Source organism: Microcaecilia unicolor, chromosome 1, assembly GCF_901765095.1.
Source record: "Microcaecilia unicolor chromosome 1, aMicUni1.1, whole genome shotgun sequence".
Classification (NCBI taxonomy): Eukaryota; Metazoa; Chordata; class Amphibia; order Gymnophiona; family Siphonopidae; genus Microcaecilia; species Microcaecilia unicolor.
In genome coordinates, this window is record NC_044031.1 from 359,051,153 (window position 1) to 359,074,859 (window position 23,707).

The following is a 23,707-nucleotide window of genomic DNA, read 5'->3' on the forward strand; positions in this document are numbered from 1 at the left end:
TCCCCCGCACGCACCCTAAGTTCCTGCCGAAGATGGTGTCGGAATTCCATCTGATCCAGTGAATTGTCTTGCCAACATTTTTTCCCCAACCTCATGCCCGCCCTGGCGAGAGCTGCTTGCACACCTTGGACTGCAAGAGAGCATTGGCCTTTTACGTGGAGCGGACGAGGCCCTTTAGACCGTCCGCCCAGTTGTTTGTTTCTTTGATCCCAACAGGAGGGGAATCGCCATCTGAAAACGCACCATCTCCAATTGGCTAGCAGATTGCATATCCTTCACTTATGCCCAAGCTAGTCTGACTCTGGAGGGCCATGTCACGGCTCATAATGTTAGAGCCATGGCTGTGACGTTGGCTCACGTAGCCTCCATTGAAGAGATTTGCAAGGCTGCAAAGTGGTCATCAGTCCACACATCTCACTGCTGCCTTCAGCAGGATACCCGACGCAACAGTTGGTTTGGGCAGTCAGTGCTGCAGATGTTTGGGGTTTTAGAATCCAACTCCACCCCCTAGGCCCCGTTTTATTCTCTTCCAGGCTGCACTCTCAGCTAGCTGTATATAGTTCAGGTTAACCTACATTATGTCGTCGCCGTTGCGAGGCCCAGTTGACCAATGTTCATTGTTTTGAGTGAGCCTGGATGCTAGGGACACGCCACATATGAGAATAAGCAGCCTGCTTGTCCTCTGAGAAAGCGAAGATACTTACCTGTAGCAGGTATTCTTTGAGAACAGCAGGCTGATTATTCTCACAATTCCTCCTCCCCTTTGGAATTGTTATTTGTTCTGCTTTTTGATTTAACTGAGGTACGAGCTCGCGTGGTGGTGGGAAGTAAGTGCACGCATGTGCAGTGCACACTGCACGCGCGCTAGAAGACTGCAGCAAGACTTTTTTTATTTTTTGCTGTGGCAAAATGCCGGTTCCCTGGCTGACGCGGATGTCAACCCCACGTGTGAGAATAATTAGCCTTCTGTCCTCGGAGAATACCTGCTATAGGTAATTATCTTCACATTAATGTGTTAGCTTCAATGGGTTTGTTTGAAGCAGTCCCCTTAGAATCAAAACTATGTGGAGAGGAAAGATCCCACTTTTCTTTCTGAGAAGCTCTGAGAGAAGATGACCTATTTCTCTGTTAAGAGAACTTTATTTTGCTCTGTGCTTTGGGAACTTAGATTGGAGTTTAAAGGAGGAATTGTAGGTTATGGATAGGCAGAATTAAAAGAAAAAGAAACGAAAAAGCAAACTTAACTAGTCTCTATATTCTTTTCCCCCTAGTTTTAAAACTGTGTACCACAGCATTAACAGATAACCTCTACAAGGCACAACATGACCTAGTTCAGTCTTTGCTCCCACCCATCCCTAGCACAACTCTTCATTTATAGTCATTATTGTAATTAGGATAACAACTAAATAAGAGGAGTGTTTTCATTAGAATTTTAATTACATTTAATTTCTGGGAAGCAAACACTTAAATAAATTACACATTATACTATATAATCTTAAGGCTCTTTATATTCATCTAATATCCCTAGTACCTGAAGAAGTTTTAATTAAACAACTCTGTAATATTAAGATTCAGACAGCAGTCCAGCAGCAAGAGGGGTGCTATCCAGTCTTTTGCACAGAGTGTGATATGTATGATGATCTCCCAGTTGGTGAGAGGTTATATGTGTGTGCTCGATGCATTGAACTCCTAGCTCTCAGAGAACGAGTCTGTTCTCTTGAGGCTAGAGTAGCAGACTTGGAGGAGCTGAAGGAGACAGAGAGAGGAGGCCTACAGGGACGTTGTAGAGAAGTCCCACCTCTAGTCTGGCAGCCCCTGTGCTGACTTGGAGGAGGGAGGCCTCCTAAATGGAGAGCATCACCCTGGTGAAGTTGGAAATAATCTTGTAGCCAGGACCAGCCCACCAGGGGATGCAATATCCTCTTGTACTGAGGATGTGTCTTCAGGAGCTTCTGCCCAGGAGGAAAGTGTTAGGACAGCTGTTGTAGTTGGTGATTCGGTTATTAGGCATGTAGGTGGCTGTGAGGATCGCCTGGTAACTTGCCTGCCTGGTGCTAAGGTAATAGACCTCACGCGTCACCTAGATAGGATTTTAGATAGTGCTAAGGAGGAGCTGGCTTACTTGATACATGTAGGTACCAGTGACATAGGAAAATGTAGGAGGGAGGTTCTGGAAGCCAAATGTAGGCTCCTAGGTAGAAAGCTGAAATCCAGATCCTCCAAGGTAGCATTTTCAGAAATGCTCCCCATTCCACATTCAGGGCCCAAGAGACAGGCAGAGCTCCATGGTCTCAATGCGTGGATGAGACGATGGGGCAGGGAGGAGGGTTTTAGATTTGTTAGGAACTGGGCAGTATTCTGGGGAAGGGGGAGCCTTTTCCGAAATGATGGGCTCCACCTTAACCAGGATGGGACCAGGCTGCTGGCATCAGCATTTAAAAAGGAGATAGAGCTGCTTTTCAACTAGAAACTGGGAGAAGGTTGACAGTCGCTCAAAAGCGCATGGTTCAGAATAAAGTATCTTTCAAAGATATTGCTAAAATAGGGAAGATAGGGCATCCTGATAGCAAGGTTGTAATAGTAGACCAGGTGTCTTTAAATAAAAAGCAGACCAATTTTCAAGATTGCACATTATCACTGTCAACTGCTGATCAAGATGTAAACAGGAATAACAGACATAGTATGAAATGTCTATATACGAATGCCAGATGCCTAAAAAATAAAATGGGAGAGTTAGAGTATATTGTACTAAATGAAAAAATAGATATAATAGGCATTTCTGAGACCTGGTGGAAGGAGGATAAACAGTGGGCCACTGTCATACAAAGATACAAACTATATTGCAGTGATAGGGTTGATAGAATTGGTGGAGAGGATAGCATTGTATGTTAAGGAGGACCTTGAATCGAATAAACTAAAAATTCTCCAGGGCACGAAAAAACATCTGGAATCCCTATAGATTGAAATTCCATGTGTGAAGGGGAAAAATGATAGTGATAGGAGTGTAGTACCATCCACCTTGCCAGGATGAAGAGACAGAGGTAGAAATGTTTACAGAAATTAGGGAAGCTAGCAAACTGGGGAGCACGATAATAATGGGTGATTTCAATTATCCTGATATTGACTGGATAAATGTAACATCAGTGCATGCTAGAGAGGTGAAATTTCTTGACGGAATCAAGGACTGATTTATGGAGCAGCTGGTTCAGGAGCCAGCAAGAGGAGGAGCATTTGTCAACCTAGTCCTTAGTGGAGTGAATGATCTGGAGGAGGAGGTAATGGTGCTGGGGTCTCTTGATAACAGTGACTATAATGTGTTCAGATTTGATATAAGCCTTGGAGTAAGTACACACAGGAAATCCAATACGTTAGCATTTAACTTTCAAAAAGGAGACTATGATGAAATGAGAATGGTGACAAAAAAAAATTGAAGGAGCAGCTGTGAAGGTCAAAACTTTTCATCAGGCATTGATGCTATTCAAGAATATCATCCTGGAAGCCTAGGTCCATATATATTCCGTGCATTAAAAAAGGAGGAAGGAAGACTAAATAACAGCCAACATGGTTAAAAAGTGAGATGATGGAAGCTATTAGAGCTAAAAGAAAATTCTTCAGAACATGGAATAAGGATCCGAATTAAAATAATAGGAAACTGCATAAAGAATGGCAAGTCAAATGGAAAGTGCTGATAAGGAAGTCAAAGAGAGACTTTGAAAAGAAGTTTGCATTGGAGGCAAAAACATAAAAACGTTTTTAGGTATATTAAAAGCAAGAAGCCAGCAAAGGAATTGGTTGGACCGCTAGATGACCAAGGGGTAAAAGGGGCACTCAGGAAGGCAAGGCTATAGCAGATAGATTAAATGAATTCTTTGCTGCAGTCTTCACCGAGGAAGATGTGGGAAAGATACCAGTGCCAGAAATGGTATTTAGTGCTGACGAGTCAGAGAAACTGAATCAAATCTCTGTAAACCTGGAATGATGTAATGGGGCAGTTTGACAAATTAGAGTAGGAAATCACCAGGACCAGATGGTATACATCTCAGAGTATTTATAGAATTGAAAAATGAACTTGCAGAACTATTGTTATCTACTCCTACCCTAGCTGAGATAATATTTAACCATCTCTCTAACCTTGTGTGCAATTTTACTTTTTAACTCTTCCTACTTTCTTACCCATCTATATGTTACAACTTTGCCTTACCCTTCACTATCAATTATAATGTTCCATTACGTATTGTGTTGACATTGCAAGTAGTATACTATGCCATACTTTGTATTGTGTATTGTTAGTTGAATATTTTTCTGCTGTAATTGCCTATTTCTCTTGTTTGATCTATTCTTACTGTACACCACCTTGAGTGAATTCCTTCAAAAAGGTGGTAAATAAATCCTAATAAATAAGTAATATGTAATTTATCTTTAAAATCAAGCATTGTACTGGAAGATTGGAGGGTGGTCAATGTAGTGCTGATTTATTTTTTAAAGAGGGCTCCAGAGGTGATCAGGAAATTGTAGACTGGCGAGCCTGATGTTGGTGCCGGGCAAAATGGTATAGACTATTATAGAGCATATTCAAAAGCATGGATTAATGAGAGAAAGCCATCATGAATTTAGTGAAAAGAAATCTTGCCTCACCAATATACTAAGTTTCTTTGAAGGGTGAACTAACGTGGGTAAATGTGAGCCGGTTAATATTGTGTATCTGGATTTCAAAAGGCATTTGACAGAGTACCTCATGAAAGACTCCAGAGGAAGTTGGTCTCGCATTATGAAGTCTTGCGAGACTTGGTACTTCGGGAATAGCCTTAACTTCAAATGCTGCATGGTTCAAGCTCCCGGTTAGACCAGTTGTGGCAGAGAAGTGGATCCCATCAGAGGACTTCACCTGGAGCTTCTGTGGGCCAAGAAAATGAGGTTGACAGTTCAAGTTCTGGTCTGTGAGCTGCGGGTTGGACAAGCCTGAACTAGAAAATCTTTACAAAAGATACTACTAGGGGATTTCTGTGCAAAAATAAAAATGGAAAATTCTGTGCACAATGTTTAAAAATTCTGCACATTTTTTTTGTAATCTTATGCATAATTACCTCATTACAGTGGCTGGGATTTTTTTCTTCAGGCATTAAATATCCCCCCCCACCACAGCAGTTTCCCTCCTCAGTTTTTACCTTTTCCATTTCTCTTAGCTTGTATCCCTTTCCTTGTTAATTTCAGTCCACAGCTTTTTCTACCCTGCTCCAGCATGAATATCTACAATACCTCCTCCACCCCCTTTTTTGTTCATCTGTACTCTGTCCTCTAGCAGCACTCTGCCTTCTAGAGTTCTCTCTAGAAGGCAGGATGCTCAGCCATCACTGCCCTCTTTTTGTCTCCCCTAACTCTAAGCAGAACCAGAGGCAGCATGATTTCACTAGAGGTAGGTCTTATCAGACAAATCTGAGTGATATCTTTGACTGGGTGACCGAACAGTTTGATATGGGAGGGGCACTAGATGTGGTGCACTTGGATTTTAGCAAAGTCTTTGACACAGTTCCTCACAGGCAACTGATAATAAACTGAGTACCCTCTGTATGGGCACTAAAGTGATAGACTGGGTTAAAAACTGGTTAAGTGGAAGGAGACAGAGGGTAGGGGTAAAAGAGGAAAAGGATGTTTTCAGTGGTGTACCGCAGGGATTGGTCTTGGGCAGGCTCTTTTCACCATCTTTGTGAGTGATATTGTTGAAGGACTGCCTGGTAAGGTTTGTCTCTTTGCAGATGATAGCAAACTTTGTAATAGGGTAGATACCCCGGAAGGCATGGATAGCATGCAAAGGGATCTGACGAAGTTTGAAGAATGGTCTACAATTGGCAGCTCAGATTTAATGCTAAAAAAATGCAGGGTTATACACTTAGATTGCAAAAATCTATTGGAAAGGCGTAGTATGGGGGTGAAGTATGACTGTGTACGAAAGAAGAGTAAGACTTGGGGGTGATTGTATCTGATGATATCAAGGTGGCCAAACAGGTAGAAAAGGTGATGGTCAAAACCAGAAGGATGCTCAGGCACATAGGGAGAGGAATGGCCAGCAGGAAAAAAAGAGGTGATAGTGCCCTTGTATAAGTCTCTGGTGAGGCCCCATTTAGAATACTATGCACAATTCTGGAGACCGCACCTACGAAAAGATTAAAATGGGATGGAGTCGGTCCAGAGGACAGCTACAGAATTGGTCAGTGGTCTCTTCCATAAAGTGTATGGGGACATATATACTTTGGAAGAAAGGCGAGAGAGAGGGAATATGATAGAGACATTTAAATACCTCTGTGGCATTAATGTACAGGAGGAGGTGAGCCTCTTTCAAATGAAGGAAAACTCTGGAATGAGAAGGCATAGGATGAAGTTAAGAGGTTATAGGCTCAGTAGTATTCTGAGGAAATACTTTTTCATGGAAAGGGTGGTGGACACATGGAATCGCCTCCCAGTGGAGGTCGTGGAGATCAGGACTGTGTCTAAATTTAAGAAAGCGTGGGGGCAGGTTATGTGGGATCTCTTAGAGAAAGGAGAAGATAGTGGTTGCTGTGGATGGACAGACTGGATTGGCCATTTGGCTCTTATCTGCTGTCATGTTTCTATGATGGAAGCAGAGGTGGAGGTTTTCACCCTGCCATATAAAAATTCCTTCTAGTACCTATTGAGTTTATATATTTGCTTTTTCAAGAACAGGAATACAATAACATGTTTACATTCACTAAAAGCAACAAGGACTTGCACATTTCAAAATTGTACATATAACTGTAGTTTGATTATTGCAAAGCATGTTTTAAGTTTTCTGAGTTTTGGCCTTATTAGATGGATTTATTTATTTTTAAAACTGCAGCATCATTTCTCCCAGAGAAATTGTATTATCAATACAAATATTAGTTCATTAATAATCTTACACAAGAGGGTGTAATGATCATAAATATGTTTTCCTTTGCTTTTTAAAAAAATATATTTTTATATATCCTCTTAGCTGTTTATTGACTATGTTTAATCATGGATTAAAAAACAACAACAACAACAACAAAACTCTAAGTAGATCAGCATGGTACATTATTAGAAAAATCCATGTTTACCACTGCCTAGAAGGGATGATTAACAGATAGGGAACAAGTACAGCTATGTTTGCTAGACAGAGTAAGCAAGATTATTTTCAGCAATTACATTAATTGTTTTGTTATAAGGGTGGTATCAATGCTGCTTTGGGCAATATGGAGTCGGATGATTGGAGATGGCACTTCTATGATACTGTAAAGGGCTCTGATTGGCTGGGAGATCAAGATGCTATCCATTATATGACGGAGCAGGCACCTGCTTCAGTTATTGAGGTACGTTTGTTTATTTATTTATTTATTTATTTATTATTTATTGCATTTGTATCCCACATTTTCCCACCTTTTTGCAGGCTCGATGTGGCTTACAATGTATCGTTCTTGGTGGATAATAGAATAGAAAGTAGACAATTAGTGTTACATAAAAACCGTGAATAGCATAGTAGAAAATTAGACAAGCAGATATATGAAAACAGTTCTGATTATAGGTAAGGTGGAGATATGTTACATTTACATTTGTTGATCTTTGTGGTATGCCTTATTAAAGAGATGGGTCTTCAGAGATTTGCGAAAATTAGTTATTGCATGAATAGTTTTTAAGTTACGCGGCAGTGCATTCCATAACTGTGTACTCGGGTAAGAAAAGTTTGACGCATGCATTAGTTTGTATTTTAGACCTTTACAACTGGGATAGTGAAGATTAAGGAATGTGCGGGATGATTTTTTAGCATTCCTGGGTGGCAAGTCTACCAGATATGACATGTAGGCTGGGGCATTTTCGTGAATAATTTTATGAACTAGGGAACATATCTTGAACCTGATGCGTTCTTTGAGTGGAAGCCAGTGTAACTTTTCTCTTAGGGGTTTAGTACTTTCATATTTTGTTTTTCCGAATATGAGTCTTGCTGCGGTGTTCTGGGTGGTTTGAAGTTTCTTGATGATTTGTTCTTCACAACCGGCTTATAGTGCATTGCAGTAATCTGGGTGACTGAGCACTATTGACTGTACTAGGTTACGAAAAATGGTCCTTGGGAAAAAAGGTCTTAACTCTTTTAACTTCCCCATTGAATGGAACATCTTCTTGGTTGTGTTTTTCACGTGGCTTTCAAGTGTAAGATGTCGATCAGTGGTAACTCCAAGAATTTTCAGGGTGTCCGAGACTGGAAGGGACAGGCTAGGTATGTTTTATGGTGGTGAATTTGCTCGTGTTATGTTGTGAGGTGAGTATAAGGCATTGAGTTTTTTTCTGCAATTAAGTTTCAACTGAAATGCATCCGCCCCATGTGTGCATGATATGGAAGCTTTGGTTGAGGCCGTTGGGTTATTTCGTACGTCATATGCGTATATGTAGGTGTTGAGGTTTTGACTTGGATAATAGTTTGGTCCAAGGTGATCATCATAGGTGAATTAGAGTCGGCGAGAGGAGGGGATCCTTTGGGGAACTCCACATTCAGGTATCCATGTGGCTGAGGTTGGTCGAGTTAGTACCACCTTGGTATGCTCGCTGTGGTTAGGCAAGCCCTTGAACCAGTTTGAAGAACGTTGCTATCCAAATTCCGAAGTATTCAAGGATGTGTAATAATATTCCAGATCAACCATATCAAAAGCATAACATGGAACTTTTAAGTTCTTGAAATTATAAATCTGTTTATACTGAAACTTCTGATTTGTAGCAGGAGATACTTTGTATTAGTGCCTTGTCTGGATACTTCAAAACCCTGTTTTGCAAAGGACATGGAGCAAATAACTGAATAAATGAAAACCAGTGTGCTGATATTTCTTGATAGTGATAAAACAATCTCAAGTAGGACTAGGTTTTGGCCTATCTTGTGTAACGGGAAAAGTTAGATAGAGAAGTAAAATATTAATCATTCAAACAGTGGCATGACTTAATTGGTGGCCCAAACCTGAGATCTGTTCAAGTCAGACCTTATCTGAAGCCTAGATTCCTTTCCTAGCATGCTCTGTGGCTCCTCCAACTGTGATAGTCTGGGCCACTGTGGCCAGCCCAAAGGATTGTGCAAGTATATTGGGGATTATGGGATTGATAGGGGAGAGAGCAGGGAAGGGGACAGAGTTAGTGAGCGTATGTTGCTAGATGGCATATCTCGGAGGCAAAGTTATCAATGTTGGCTGCTGTTAAGATATTATTTTACTGTTAACCCCAGGTACTTTGTAACTAGATCTCATTGCATAAAATAAGACCTTTGATAAAGTAGTACAAATTAGTGGTAAAACATGTCTTAATAGTAACCCATATTAGTCATAAAAGGTGTGATAACCAATTCTTTTATGTTTCATTAGTTTAAACAGTTAACTTTTCAATTAATAAAGACATCTTTCCTTAGTTTTTTTTTGGTTTTTTTTGTTTTTTTTTTTGTTACATTTGGACCCCCGCGCTTTCCCGCTCAATGTGGCGGGCAATGGAGGGTTAAGTGACTTGCCCAGAGTCATAAGGAGCTGCCTGTGCCGTGAATCGAACTCAGTTCCTCAGTTCCCCAGGACCAAGTCCACAACCCTAACCACTAGGCCACTCCTCCACTGTCCAAAAATGTAATCAAAATACTATTTGATAAACTTTAATCTGTATTAAGCCCAGGAGTTGCTTTTGGATTTTCAGGATCTCTGTAGCAGATGTTTTAGGCTAGTGAATTTGAATTGCATAGGGGCTCATTTTCAAAGCACTTAGACACAAAGTACCAAAGGTACTTTGTGTCTAAGTGCTTTGAAAATGAGCCCCATAGTCTGTTATGAACGAAAAGATGAGGAACTTTTCGAATATGTATAGTAAAGTTGCTCACAGAGTGCACCAGATTAAAAATGGATTCTTTGTAAATTGTATGCTTTTTATTTGCACAAGCATGAAAAATTATCTAGTCGTCGTGTTTTACACAGCCACCTATATGGTCTCTAGAAATTATAAACAGCTTGATTGTAGAAATTTTTCATTCTGGCCTAATAAGACATCAAAATAGGAAGAACGTATTTTTTATTTCTTAAGAGTACTGCATCTGACACTAGAAACTGAAACAAAATACTTAAAGTATAAGAAATTTGTATGTAAAAACAGTTGATGTCAATTTGTCATGAACAGCTTGAAAATTATGGGATGCCATTTAGCAGAACAGAAGAAGGAAGATATATCAACGTGCATTTGGTGGACAGAGTCTTAAGTTTGGAAAAGGAGGCAGGCTCATCGAGTTGTTGTGTGGCAGACAGGACAGGACACTCGCTGTTGCACACTTTGATGGAGGGTAAGAAGAATGAAACATTTCATTTATTATTACTGCATATGTAGAGATGATGGAATAATGAAGTAACATGAAAGATTGTAGGAATTCTTACATTTTAGAACTGTAGTCTAGTGATACCAAGATTAGTCTTCATATGCAAAACAAACCAGAATATTAATCCCTAGTGCCTTGTGGCAGGTTTTTCTCAGAGGACAAATGGACCAGTTTGTTCTCAATGTGAGTGATGTCATCCAACGGCGCCTAGTGAGAATGCTACATAGCATATTATAGCTGTTAGGAGCTTGAGGCCGTGCTTCACCTGCATCTGGGGTTGACCTTCCAACTTGACTCGTGAGTGTGGGATCAGCAGTCTTTTTTTCATCCATGGTGAGGGTAAGAGGTACCTCTCTGTGGGATTTTTGGCAAGCATTGCCTTTTTTCCTCTAAGGGATTTATTTTAATCCTCTCACTTACATTTTTTAGTGTATTTTGCCTCTTTTAAAGTTTCCTTTATTTTCTCGGCTCGTAAGGCCTCCTTAGCACCCAGCCAGTGCTCAGGCCTATCCCTTATTTTTTGGTGATTCTGACCCCCCCCTTTTTTTTTTTTTTTTCCCATCGCTGTAAAGTCATTCGATTTAGCCACAGCCAGTTTTCCCTTCCATGTCATTAAGGTTTTCAGTGGCTTTCAGACCATCTCTGGGGATGACACTCATTCCTGGTGTATCTGGAAAATTTTGGAGCTAGGTCCAAATCGTTGAGGGGGACAGAAGGATTCGATGTCTACACCAAGGGGTGTTTATGCTAGGCTTTGGGTGAAGGCCAAGAAGCTCAAGCATCGATCCCTCTCGACGCGTGGTGCCGGGAACATTGGGGCGCCGAGTGATCCGGTACCTGAGGAGCAGGTACCCAAGCAGGGCCATGCCAAGGGTCTCTGGTGCCCCCCTGCAGACTATCAGTTGGTGCCCCCGCCCCCCCCCCCCCGGTCTCGCTTCTTCATTAGATGTTTCTCCATTGCTACCTGTCTTTCCTTTAGACTGAAAACTACAGGCCCAGCCAGACCACACCCTTCAATGTCAAGCATATACTAGAAAACTGTAAATTAGCTTACACAGGAAAGCAGTTTAAAAAAATAAACACAGTTCCTGCTGTTTCTTAACACTGCTCTCCAGAGAAAGCACTGCCTTTATAAAGAGGCTTTTCAGTGGGACTTAGCCTATTAAAAACTATTAGCATAATTAGGAATGGCCAGCCCTTGTAACTGCAGAGACCTAAGCTTTGATTATGCATGTTCCTGTCTTTTTGTTACAGTGGGGGGGGGGGGGGGGGGTGGTCTCTTCATCTCATTTACACAGTCTGACCTCCCTGGCTCACTGGGAGCCCAGTCTCTTGGAGACTGCTATACATTGCAAAATAAGATAGCAGATGTAAATTCTCAAAGTGGACATATTCCAAACACTAAAATGAAAATAAAACGATTTTTTTCTACCTTTGTTGGCTGGTAACTTTCTTTTTCTGATCATGCTGGCCCAGTATCTGATTCTGTTGCTGGTATCTGTCCTCTTAACTCTGTTTCCAGGGCTTCCTTTCCACTGTATGTATCCCTCATTGATAAGTCTCTGACTCTAAAGTTTAGCAATTTCATTAAAGCAAAATGTATTTTCAAATATCACAAACTCTCCCTATCCAAGCAGAATGTTTTATATAAAAACAAACACACAAAAAAAGCAATCAGATTTTTACTTACCAGCTATTCTACACTATACGTCAGCTAAACTTCCTCTTTGAACCTCAGCCAATTAAATGGATTTTAGCTGTAGCTATGATAATTATGTACACATCATTGCAGTCATGCCCTCCTCTCAGTGTACATGCTCAAAAAACAAAAACTTTGAACCACTTACAGATAACAATTACACTATTTATTTTTTATTTCTCCCCAGTCTCACTTGCACACCTGCCTCCAAACCTGTTCTTTTTAATTTGAATGTTGTTCAAGCTCACCCTGAATGAAAGTTGTTCCCACACCAAAGCCATAAATAGCTGCTGGTTGTACTCTTTGAAGCAGCTTTAGCAGAGCAGTGTGTCTGTCTCAGCACTGCTGGGCTACCTTCACTTCCTGATGCGGGAAGGGCAGGGGAGAGAGGAGAATCACAACTTCAGGTAAAAGATTTTGCAAGTGAGTGGCGCCCTCTGGAGGTCGGCGCCCCCCTGCGTTGCTTACCTGGCTTACCGTGTCGGCACGGCCCTGTACCCAAGTTGACACCAACGGTTCAGCAGGATGTGTCTGATACAACGCCCCAGCCTTTTCTGCTGTTGATCCTTGATGAGTGGATCTGGGCCATGCTCCAAGAGCACTGTGCATTGGATTCAGGGGTGCTAGCAGCAGCCATGCCTCTACCATCTGCCTTGCAGGGCCCTCAGCCTGTGATGAGGTCGCTGGCGCCGGTGTTGCTCATGCATGTACTCTTTCACATCAGTGGAGGAAGCTTTGCCGAAGCTGAGAGTGGAACCTGCATTTTGACGCCATTCCAGACAGGGACATGATTCCTCCCACCCAAAGCAGGCATAGTCTCAGCCCTCCCATGAGGAGTTTTTTTTTTTTTTTTTTGCTGATTCCGATACGGATTGCTTATGGGTGTCTGGTGATGATCCAAGGTACTTTTCAGAGGAAGAGTCCTTTCTCCACCAGAGGAGAGGTGAAAGTCTTTACCAGAGAGTCTCTCTTTCCCTGTTTTTGAAAAGGAGATGGCGGCTGCCATCCCAGTTCAGTTGGAGACTGAGGACAAGCCTAAGGCTGAGATGTTTGAGGTCTTAGACTATGACTCTCCATTTAGAGAGGCTTTGATGGTCTCACTTCACAAGATCTTTCCTGATGTTCAGGTGAAGAATTGGGAGTCCATTCTGTCTGTCTCTGGCCTCCCCATGTATCATATTCAGAATTCACCTGGATTTGATAAGCCACTTTCCATCTTACTTACCCACTTTTTATTGTCCACCTTTTTATATACTACTAGTAAGAAATGCCCGTTTCGGGAAAATAAATGAAACGGGCGCTAGCAAGGTAATCCCCCCCCCCCCCCAACCATCCTCCTCCCTCCCGAGTTCCAGACCCCCCCTCCGTCCCTCCCTTCCGAGTTCCACACACCCCTCCTTGGCCTCTGTCCCTCACTCCCTCCCTCCGTCCATCACTCGGTTGCGAGTTTGTGATGAAAGTTCGCAGCGCTCTCCCCGCTGCTGTCACTGAATCTCTGGAACTCGTGCGTTCGCCGCCCCGCCCTCGATGTCATTCGCCGGCCCGCCCTCGACGTCATCGAGTTTTGACGCGAGGGCGGAGCTACAGTGACTGCAGGCCAAACTGGATATCTCGGGTGCCTCATCCGGCTTGAGGCTTCATTGGAACATTGGAGGTGCCTTGTATATATAGATATTCTGCTGTTTTATCCATTTTGTATTCTTGTAAACCTGTTATATTTGTAAGCCGTATTGAACCTGCTAATGAGTGGGAAAGCGGGGTATAAATGTTACAATACAATACTGTTGCCTCATCATTCTCTGGTGGTGGATCCATGCTCAAATGGGCCAGAAGTTCCAGAGACACTGCTTCGGCGCCCCCAGGCAGAGCAGATGAAACTCTAGACTCCTTTGGGTGAAAGATGTATCAGTCCTCAATGCCTATATCCAGTATCCAGTCATACCAGCTCTACATTTATGTATTTGGATTTTGCTCAAACCTTTTTCAGTTGTAGCTCAAGGTGTTACATTCAGGTACACTAGATAATTCTCTGTCCCAGGAGGGCTCACAATCTAAGTTTATACCTGAGGCAATGGAGGGTTTAAGTGACTTGCCAAAGATCACAAGGAGCAGCAGTGGGATTTGAAACCGGCCACCTCTGGATTTCAAGACCAGTGCTCTAACTACTAGGCCACTCCTCCACTCCGTGAGCCTTTACTTGCAGAGCTTAGTGCACAATATGACTGATTTGGATGCTGCTCTCCCACTGGAGCATGCTGAATCTCTTTGCCAGCTGGCCAAGCGGCACAAGGCTTGTCGCAAGTTCTGGCCATGGTGCATATGTGGTGTGGAGGATCTCTGTTCAAAGTATAGCAATGCACAGACTCTCATGGCTGTGGGTTTTCTGACTTGGACCCGGCAGACCAGCAGAGGTTGGTGGATGCCACTGCTGTGGAGAGAAGGTGGAAGAGGATGCAGACCACTTCAAGAGAAACACTAATGCCATCAACACACTCTCCCGGTGAGTGCCTTCTGCACCCTCCTCATCTAGGAAGTTTTTGGGCAAGTCAAAGAGGTCCCTACTACTCTGAGGCATAGATACACTTCTTCTCGCCCCACTACGGCAAGCTCAGCACCAGTGCACTCATTCTCGTCAACAGCATGTGCCTAAGGCCCAGTTGGCTCTTGGGCAAAACAAGGGACGAGTTGGCTCCAACAGAGCATAACCACGGTCACAGTAACTGTCCCTGATGACCTATTGGTGGGAGAGGCTTCCAAGAAAGGTGGCCCCTTGTAACATCCGACCGGTGGGTTCTTCTAGTAGTGCCTCTCTGTTACGCCTTTCATTGGTAATGAAGACCACCAAATTGTTCCCAAGAACATCTTTCTTCAGCTGTCTTTGTAAAGATGTACTCTCGGAGGAATTCTCTGCCCTTCTAAAGGCCCATGTTGTCGAACCTGTTCCACCAGAGGAAGAAGGGAAGGGATTCTATTTCAGGTACTTGTTTCCTGGGCACCCGTCTCCCAATGATTTTTGGATTTAAAGCTATGCTTTTTGAATTTAAAGAAAGCCTATAGCATATCTCAATACTACCTCCTGTGGCTTGGATCTCAGATTTCCCGTGGGAACCCATCACTTCAGTACCGCATTCTGCCGCCATTTGGGCTCATGTCAGCTTTCGGCGTTTTCACAAAAGGCTAGTGGTAGTTGCAGCTTTGCTACGCAGACTGGAAGTCCATTTTTGTTCTCTACCTGGATGATTGGCTGGTAAACAGCACATCGAAGGAAGTTGCTCAGGAGTCCATATGGAGAAATATTCAGGTGCTAGAGATACTAGGGTTTGTTTTAAACTACCCCAAGTTCCTAGAGCTACTAGGGTTTGTTTTAAACTACCCCAAGTCCCATCTGCTCCCGATTCAACAATTGGAGTTACATTGGAGCACTGCTAGATAAACAGCAGGCACAAGCTTTCTTCTTGTGCTGAGATCAGATGCTGTAGCCGCTCTCACCATTGACCAGCAGGTCACAGCTCGGCAGATGTTGAGGTTATTAGGCCACATGGCCTCCGCATGCATGTCGCTCTTGGCACGGTCTTATACTACTACTTAACATTTCCAGAGCGCTACTAGGGTTACGCAGCACTGTACAAAATAAACAAAGAAGGACGGTCCCTGCTCAAAGGAGCTTACAATCTAAAGAACGAAATGTCAAGTTGGGGCAGTCTAGATTTCCTTGTTAGAGGTGTAGCGGTTAGGTGCCGAAGGCGACATTGAAGAGGGTGGGCTTTAAGCAGAGATTTGAAGATGGGCAGGGAGGGGCCTGGCGTATGGGCTCGGGGAGGTTTGTTCACGCGTGGGGTGAGGCGAGGCAGAAAGGGCGGAGCTGGAGTTGGCGGAGGTGGAGAAGGGTTACTGAAAGGAGGGATTTGTCTTGAGAGCGGAGGTTACGGGTAGGAACTGTAAGGGGAGATGAGGGTTGAGAGGTAAGGAGGGGCTGCAGATCGAGTACATTTGTAGGTTAGTAGCAGAAGCTTGAATTGAATGCGTACCTGATCGGAAGCCAATGAAAGTGACATGAGGAGATGGGGTGATATGAGTGTATCGGTTTCAGGCGGAAGATAAGACGTGCAGCAGAGTTCTGAACGGACTGAAGGGGGGGATAGGTGGCTAAGTGGGAGGACCAGTGAGGAGTAGGTTGCAGTAGTCAAGGCGAGAGGTAACGAGAGAGTGGATGAGAGTTCGGATGGTCTTCACATGAGAACCGCCCAGTGGAGCCTAGTAGAGAGTGACGCAGGGACAAAAATTTGTCCCCATTTCCTCCCTGCAACCAAAATTTATTCCTATCCCTGCACTCAAGCAATCTTCTAACTCTGTCCCCCTCCCGCTTTATCCATCTCCGTCCCCTCACCATCCCTACAGTCTTCATTTTTTCCTCCGGCATCTCCCTGCTCAAAGCTTTGAAATTGACATCAGTATAGTTAAAATAATATTAGAGTGTAAAACTGTAAATGTACAGCAAAATACAATATAAAAGAGATCTGAATAAAACAAAATATTTTATTATTTTGACTTTAAAACCACTTGTCCCTGAAACATGCTCAAAATGGAATAATCCATTTGTGTATCTGAAATATTAAATTCTGCAAAACAGATGAGGTGAAGATGAGATTCTAAGTGCCTCAATGAAAACAGAGTTTAATTTTACTTCCATTTAATTACAACATATTCCATCCTTATAACACCAGTATTCCCAAGGCCAGATTACAACAACAGTTAAGATGAACATATCGGGAAACAGGATATCCTCGCTTAAATTTGGCCATGTTTTACTGTATTCTATAGAACCGTGTAGAAAATGTACATAATAGAGTATTACTTCTGTTTCTACCAGCTACAGTAGCTGTTTTAGTGATAGTGAATTGTATTTTAAGATACATATCTAGATATTTGACAGCTTTTTTATTTATTTATAAGCTTCCCATAAGTTAAGAAAAAAAATCTTTTATCCTCCACCTTTTTAAGGCACTGCCTATCCAACTGGAACAGCTTTAGGCTTATGCTGTCTCCTGTCTCAATCTAACCTTCTTGAGTAGCTTCTTCGGGTTAATGGGAATAAAGATCTGGTCATCCCGCCCCATCCCGTGAACCTACCTTAACTTTCTTTGGGGCAGGAAAGAAGCCCAGTCTTTCCTGCTCGCTGCCTGCCTGATAATGCCACTTCTTTTAAAATGGCTGCTGAGACTTCAAGTGGCGGCTTTGCGAGACTTCTGCTTGAAGACTTGGGCGGCTATTTTGAAGAGGTGGCCTGCAGTGGGCGGAAAAGAGTGGGCTTCTTTTCTTCCCGAAGAAGCCACTAGACCACTAGGGTGAGTTAAGGTAGGCTTGGGTGGGCGGGTCAGGATGGCTAGATCTTTATCCCCAATACCACGGATTTATCCCTGCTCCCGCGGCACTACCGCATAATGTTTTACCGTTAGCTTGGTGGTACCACATAATTTTTTAAAAATTTCTCATTACTGCATTAATTACTGCGTCACTAGCTTTCCAGTAGTCTCAAGCTGATGTCATCCGAGTAACTCCAGAGTTGGTTCAATCTCTACTTTGGAGGACAATTCGATCCAATTTCTATAAGAACAGAAGCGTTGCCATACTGGGGACAGACTGAAGATCCATCAAGCCACATTATCCTGTTTCCATTAGTGGCCAATCCAGGTCACAAGTAAGTCCAGCAAGATCCCAGAACAGTGCAATGCACTTTATGCTGCTTATCGTAGAACTAAGAAGGTGATTTTCCCAGTCAATCTTAACAATGGCTTATGTACTTTTAGGAAGATACCCGAACCTTTCTAAATTCCACTAAGCTAAACTGCCTTTACCTCATTCTCTGGCAACAAATTCCAGAGTTTAATTACTCATTGCTTGAAGAAATATTTTCTCCGATTTGTTTTAAATTTACTACTTTGTAGCTTCATTGTGTGCCCCCTAGTCCTATAATTTTTGGAAAGATTAAACAAGTGATTCACGGCTACCCATTCCACTCCACTCAATTTGACTGTGGGACTTATGATCCAAATTGCTCAGTCCCAGAAGGTGGGGTGGGGAACTTACTTAGGTGGGCTTCACACTTAGGGTACTTGGTCAACTCAGGAGACAGATTAATGAAATTTTGTAAATCACTTAGGTAAAGGGATTTGTCAGTTCATCAAATCATTAATAAACATATACATAAAGTCTTTCAGAGATCGACTGTTCAACCAAATTGTGCTCATTTAAACAGACGATCTGGTTGCAGTGTATTGCACCAACAAGCAAGGGGGTTTGAGATCATACCGTCTGTAAAGAGACTGTCTGGATGTGGCAATGGGCTGTCCAGAATGGGATAGTTCTCAGAGCCACATACCTAGCCTGCAAATCCAACGACGTGGCCGAAAACTGAACAGGATCATGCAACCGCACGAGTGTTCACTCAGCATGGGCAATGCCCGTGAGATTTTCTGAGAGTGGGGCACCCCCTTGGTGGATCTCTTTGCCACTCCTTACAACCACAAAGTGTCTCAGTACTGCTCCAGGCTCAGAGCACACAACATAGTGTCGGATGCCTTCCTCCTCCATTGGGGGAATGGCCTTCTGTATGTGTATCCTCCCATCCCTCTCATGGAGCAGACTTTGGTGAAACTCGGACAAGACCGGGAAGTCTTTCTGATTGCCCCCATATTGACCCAGACAGATCTGTTTCCCTATCCTCCGAAGAACCTTGGAGATTGAAATGTTTTCCAACACATGTAATGTAGAACGAGGGATCTCTTCTGCATCCTGATCTCCAGTGTCTGGCCCTCACAGTTTGTATGGTGGGAGCTTAGAATTTGGTTCTTTGGATCTTCCAGAGGGTGTCTACAGGGTTTTGTTGGCTTCCAGGAAAGATCCCACTAAGAGTTATTCTTTTAAATGGAGGAGGTTTGCCATCTGGTATGAGGTAAGGCTAGTGGTGTGCTGGAGCCGGCTCGCACCGGCTCGCAAGAGCCGGTTGTTACATTTACTGGCATCTTGCGAGCCGGTTGTTGGCCCGTGCGAGCCGGCTCGCCTCAGCTCCCCCGCTCGTCCATCTTCCGTCTGCCCTCTGCAGATCTGTCGATAGTAGCCCTGGTTTCCTTCTTGCCCTGCCTTTAAAATTTTTATTTTCCCTCGAGCCGCGCCAACGTTGAAGCGAAGGCAGCAGGCTCAGCTCGGTTCCTGCCTTCGTTCCGTTCCTTCCTTTGCATCATGGCTCTGCCCTCGCGCGAACAGGAAATACGTCAGGGGAGGGCGGAGCCATGATGCAAAGGAACGGAACGAAGGCAGGAACCGAGCTGAGCCTTCTGCCTTCGCTTCAACGCTGGTGCACCTCGAGGGAAAATAAAATTTTAAAGGCAGGGCGGCGGGACAAGAAGGAACCAGGGCTACTATCGGGGAGCGAGCTGCAGAGGGCAGACGGAAGATGGACGACCAGGGGAGTGGGGAGGGCTGGAAGAAGGCAGATGGAGGAGAGGAGGGCAGGGGGGAGATGAGGGTTGCTGGACATGGGTGGGTGGATGGAGGGCAGGGGAGAGGAGGGTTGCTGGACATGGGTGGGTGGATGGAGGACAGGGGGGAGACGAGGGTTGCTGGACATGGGTGGGTGGATGGAGGGCAGGGGAGAGGAGGGTTGCTGGACGTGGGTGGATGGAGGGCAGGGGAGAGGAGGGTTGCTGGACATGGGTGGGTGGAAGGCAGGGGAGAGAAGGGTTGCTGGACATGGGTGGGTGGAGGAGAGGGAAGGGAGAGAGAAGAAATGCTGGACATGGGTGGAGGGGAGGGAAGAGTGAGGAATGAGATGAGAAGAGGGAAAAGGAAGAGAGGAGAATAACTGCAAATGGATGGAGAAAATAGGCAGAAGCTGAGGACCAGAAATGAAGAAGAAAGGAGGAAAGAAATAAATGGAATGGAAGCCCTGGAAACGGAGTTAAGAGGACAGATAGCAGCAGAATCGGATACTGGGCCAGCATGAGCAGAAAAACAGTCACCAGACAACAAAGGTAGAAAAAAACTCATTTTCATTATAGTGTTTGGAATATGTTCACCTTGAGAATCAGGTGCTCAACATTAAAAGTTTATATTTATTTACTTATTTATGGCATTTTATCCCACATTAAACATGAATTAGATTGGAACCTGGGATCATTTAATAGTTTTTTCCTGGAGAGTGTAATGCATTGCCCCCCCCCCCCCCCCCCCCGGCTATAGCCAGCTCTGCAATTTGGGGGGGGGGGGCGTCGAGGTGGACCGGGGAGAGAGCCTGTTCTAAAAATTTACCAGCACACCACTGGGTAAGGCCCTAGACACTCTTTATTGCCCTACACAGACCCTGCTTGAATACCTTCTGTACCTGTCCAAGTCTGGTCTTAAGACCAACTCTGTAAGGGTTCACCTCGGTGTAGTTAGTGCTTATCACTGTGTAGAAAGTAAGCCCATCTGTTAACAGCCTCTAGTTGTTCGCTTCATGAGAGGTTTGTTTTTTACAAAGCCCCCTGTTAAAACTCCACCTGTGTCCTGGGACCTTGACATCATCCTTACCAAGCTGATGAAAGCTCCTTTTGAGCCCCGATTCTTGTCCACTGAAGTACTTCACCTGGAAGGTCTTGTTTTTAGTGGCTGTTACTTCAGCTTGCAGGGTCGGTGAGCTTCAAGCCTTAGTAGCAGATTCACTTTACATAACATTTTATCATAACAGAGTAGTTCTCTGCACACACCCTAAGATCCTGCCTAAGGTAGTGTCGGAGTTGTGTCTAAATCAGTCTAGCGTCCTTCCAACATTTTTTCCCAAAAGCCCTACCCATCCTGGAGAACGGGCACTGTACACTTTGGACTGTAAGGGAGCATTAGCCTTTCATCTGGAGTGAACTAGGCTCTATAGACAGTCCACCCAGCTTTTTGTTTTGATCCCAACAGGATGGGAATCACTGTCAGGGAAATGCACAGTTTCCTGTTGGCTGGTAGGTTGCATATCTTTTACTTATGCTCAAGCTAGGCTGACTTTTGAGGGTCAAGGTTCACATTGTCAGAGCCATGGCAGCATCGACAGCCCCCTTGAGATCAGCCTCTGTTGAAGAGGTTTGCATGGCTGTAACATGATCCTCAGTCCACACATTCACATTCCACTATTACCTTGAGCAAGATGCCTGACGCAGCAGTCGATTTGGACAGACAGTTCTCTAGAATCTGTTTGGGCTCTAGAATTCAAGCCACCCTCCTAGGCCAGTTTTATTCTATTCCAGGCTGCACTCTCTCAACCAGCATGTGTATAGTTTCAGGTTAATAGAGATTTTTGAACTCGCCGTTGTGAATTCCTATTGTTGTTGTTGTTTTCTGTGAGCCTGGTAGCTAAGGATTCCCACATGTGAAAAAACTGGTCTGCTTGCCCTCTGAGAAAGCGAAGATACTAGCAGGTATTCTCCGAAGACAGCAGGCCTCTTATTCTCACATACCCTTCCACTTCCTCTTGGAGTTTACCCTTCCACTTCCTCTTGGAGTTGTGTTACATAGCTATGTTATTGTACTGCTGGTCCTGTTCTCGTGAGTTGCGTGGGTAGGCCCCCATGTATGCCTTGAGTTCTTCAAGCTATAGTACGTTATGCAGCGTTTTCGCACTGGGTGCTGTGGATGACCTCCTCCACATGTGAAAATATGTGACTTGCTATCCTCTGAGATTACTTGCTTATAAGTAAGTATCTTCGCTTTGTGAACTGTTAATTTTTCATTATCGTCATTAACATAGAATGTTGTCCAATTTTAAGTTATCTGTTTTTACTGAATACTCTATGCATGTCATATTGGCAAGATAATAAATATGTGATCTGCTGAACAAAGTGTACCAAAACTTGGTTTATAAATAACAGAGAGAGAGGCTATAAAAGTTTTTTGGAGGGGTAAATTTTGGCAACTTTCATTTTTTGAAAGTTTTGTGTACTTTGAGGCTTATTTTCAAAGCACTTAGCCTCCCAAAGTTCCATAGAAACCTATGGAACTTAGCCTCCCAAAGTGCTTTGAAAATATGCCTCTATATGGTCAGTAGAATGGGACTATGCAATTAGAATGGGACTATGCAATTTTTTTCACAACTTTGAAGTTTTCATGTTGTACAGCCTAAAATTTGCCAGAGCCTAAAAGGTACCTAAAGTGGAGTATGTGATTTCTGTGCTTAATTACTTTTTTTTTGTTGTTTTTATTAATGTTTCTCTTTTTTTTTTTAAAGACGTAATAGCTAGTCCATATCCAAGGCTAAAATTTGGCATTGTGGTATAAATAAGTCTTATACCCCAATTTTTTTTTTTTTTGCTTAATGGATCACATATACTCCCGGATTCTATATGTTGTGCTGAGATTTCCGTACTGAAATGGAAGCGTATTCCATAACAATGCGCATAACCTAATCAGTTAACAAGCCAATCAGTGCTGATTGCCAATTAACAAGCAATTATTGACACTAAGGGGCTCATTTTCAAAGCACTTAGATTTACAAAGTTGAGCTTTGTAAGTCTAAATGTTTTGAAAATATGCCTCTAATTGGAATTAGAATTTACACACACAACTCTCTATGAAGTGCTGCATGTAAATTCTCAGTTGCATAGTTGAAAGGGGGTGTGGCCACGGGCAGGTCATGGGGTGGGCATTTCTAAAATCTGTGTGCATTGTTATAGAATACATCTGGGCTGCACCTAGTTTATGCGTCAGCATTTACACCAGGTTTTACTTGATGTAGCTGCCCACAACTAAATTTAGTCACGTGAACCAGCGCTCAGCATATTCTATAAAATGCGTGGAAGTTTAGGCATACTTTATAGCATGTGCTTAGGAGAATTTTATTTCGGCACCAAATTTTTAGGCGTGATATATAGAATGTAGTCCATAGTGCTTAAGTGTAATATAAGTTTTGTAATATAACTTGTCTTTCCCAACCAGTCAGTGTGGATCATATTATGCTGATAGGAAGCCACAACAAACTAAGGGCTCTTTTTACTAAAGTGCACTAACAGATATTTAATGCGCACTATCAATTAGCAAGCGCTAAACGCTAAGAAGCACATAGGAATAAAATGGGTTTCTTAGCATTTAGCGTATTCTAATTATTAGCATGCACCAAGTTGGTTAGGGCTTCTTTTACTAAGGTTCGCTAAGTGTCTTACTAGAGCTTTGGTTGGAATCGTTCTAGGTGTATGGGAGAAAAAAATAAATTTTAGTAAATAAGGCCCTAAGTAACCTCTGACTCGTGCTTTCTCCACAAATTTAGCTCTATTTAAACAATTTTATTTTTAGTTTAATTTGGTGCAGAAAGAATCATTTTTTTGCTTAAAACAATTTCTTTTTTTTTTAAATTTTAAGTTTTGGAATTTAATTATCTCTGTGTCAGCTTAGCAGTACACAGCTTAGCCTGTGGGTCATAATCAGACTGCCATGTGTCACCTTTAATTAATTGGATTCTGTTTGATGTATCTTGTAAACTGTGGATGATATGAAATTAGAGTACTTGAAGGCTTGTATAAAATCATGAAAAGAATTGCCTTTTTATAAATAATGTACTGTGGTCAGCATTAACAGTAGACTAATGTGGTTTAAGTAATTTTATATGCTGGACTTGAATATTTGTTTTTTCTCCCTCTTAA

The 23,707-nt window shown here is 43.1% G+C and overlaps 1 protein-coding gene across 1 annotated transcript in view; it reads left to right on the top strand.

Moving 5' to 3' along the window:
• SDHA (succinate dehydrogenase complex flavoprotein subunit A) overlaps positions 1–23,707 on the top strand; it is a 213,106-nt gene that overhangs the window by 46,584 nt on the left and 142,815 nt on the right. The window contains 5 exon segments of the mRNA XM_030209736.1: positions 7,200–7,343; positions 10,162–10,201; positions 10,204–10,258; positions 10,260–10,321; positions 12,969–12,973. Coding sequence (XP_030065596.1) covers positions 7,200–7,343; positions 10,162–10,201; positions 10,204–10,258; positions 10,260–10,321; positions 12,969–12,973 — 306 coding nt within the window.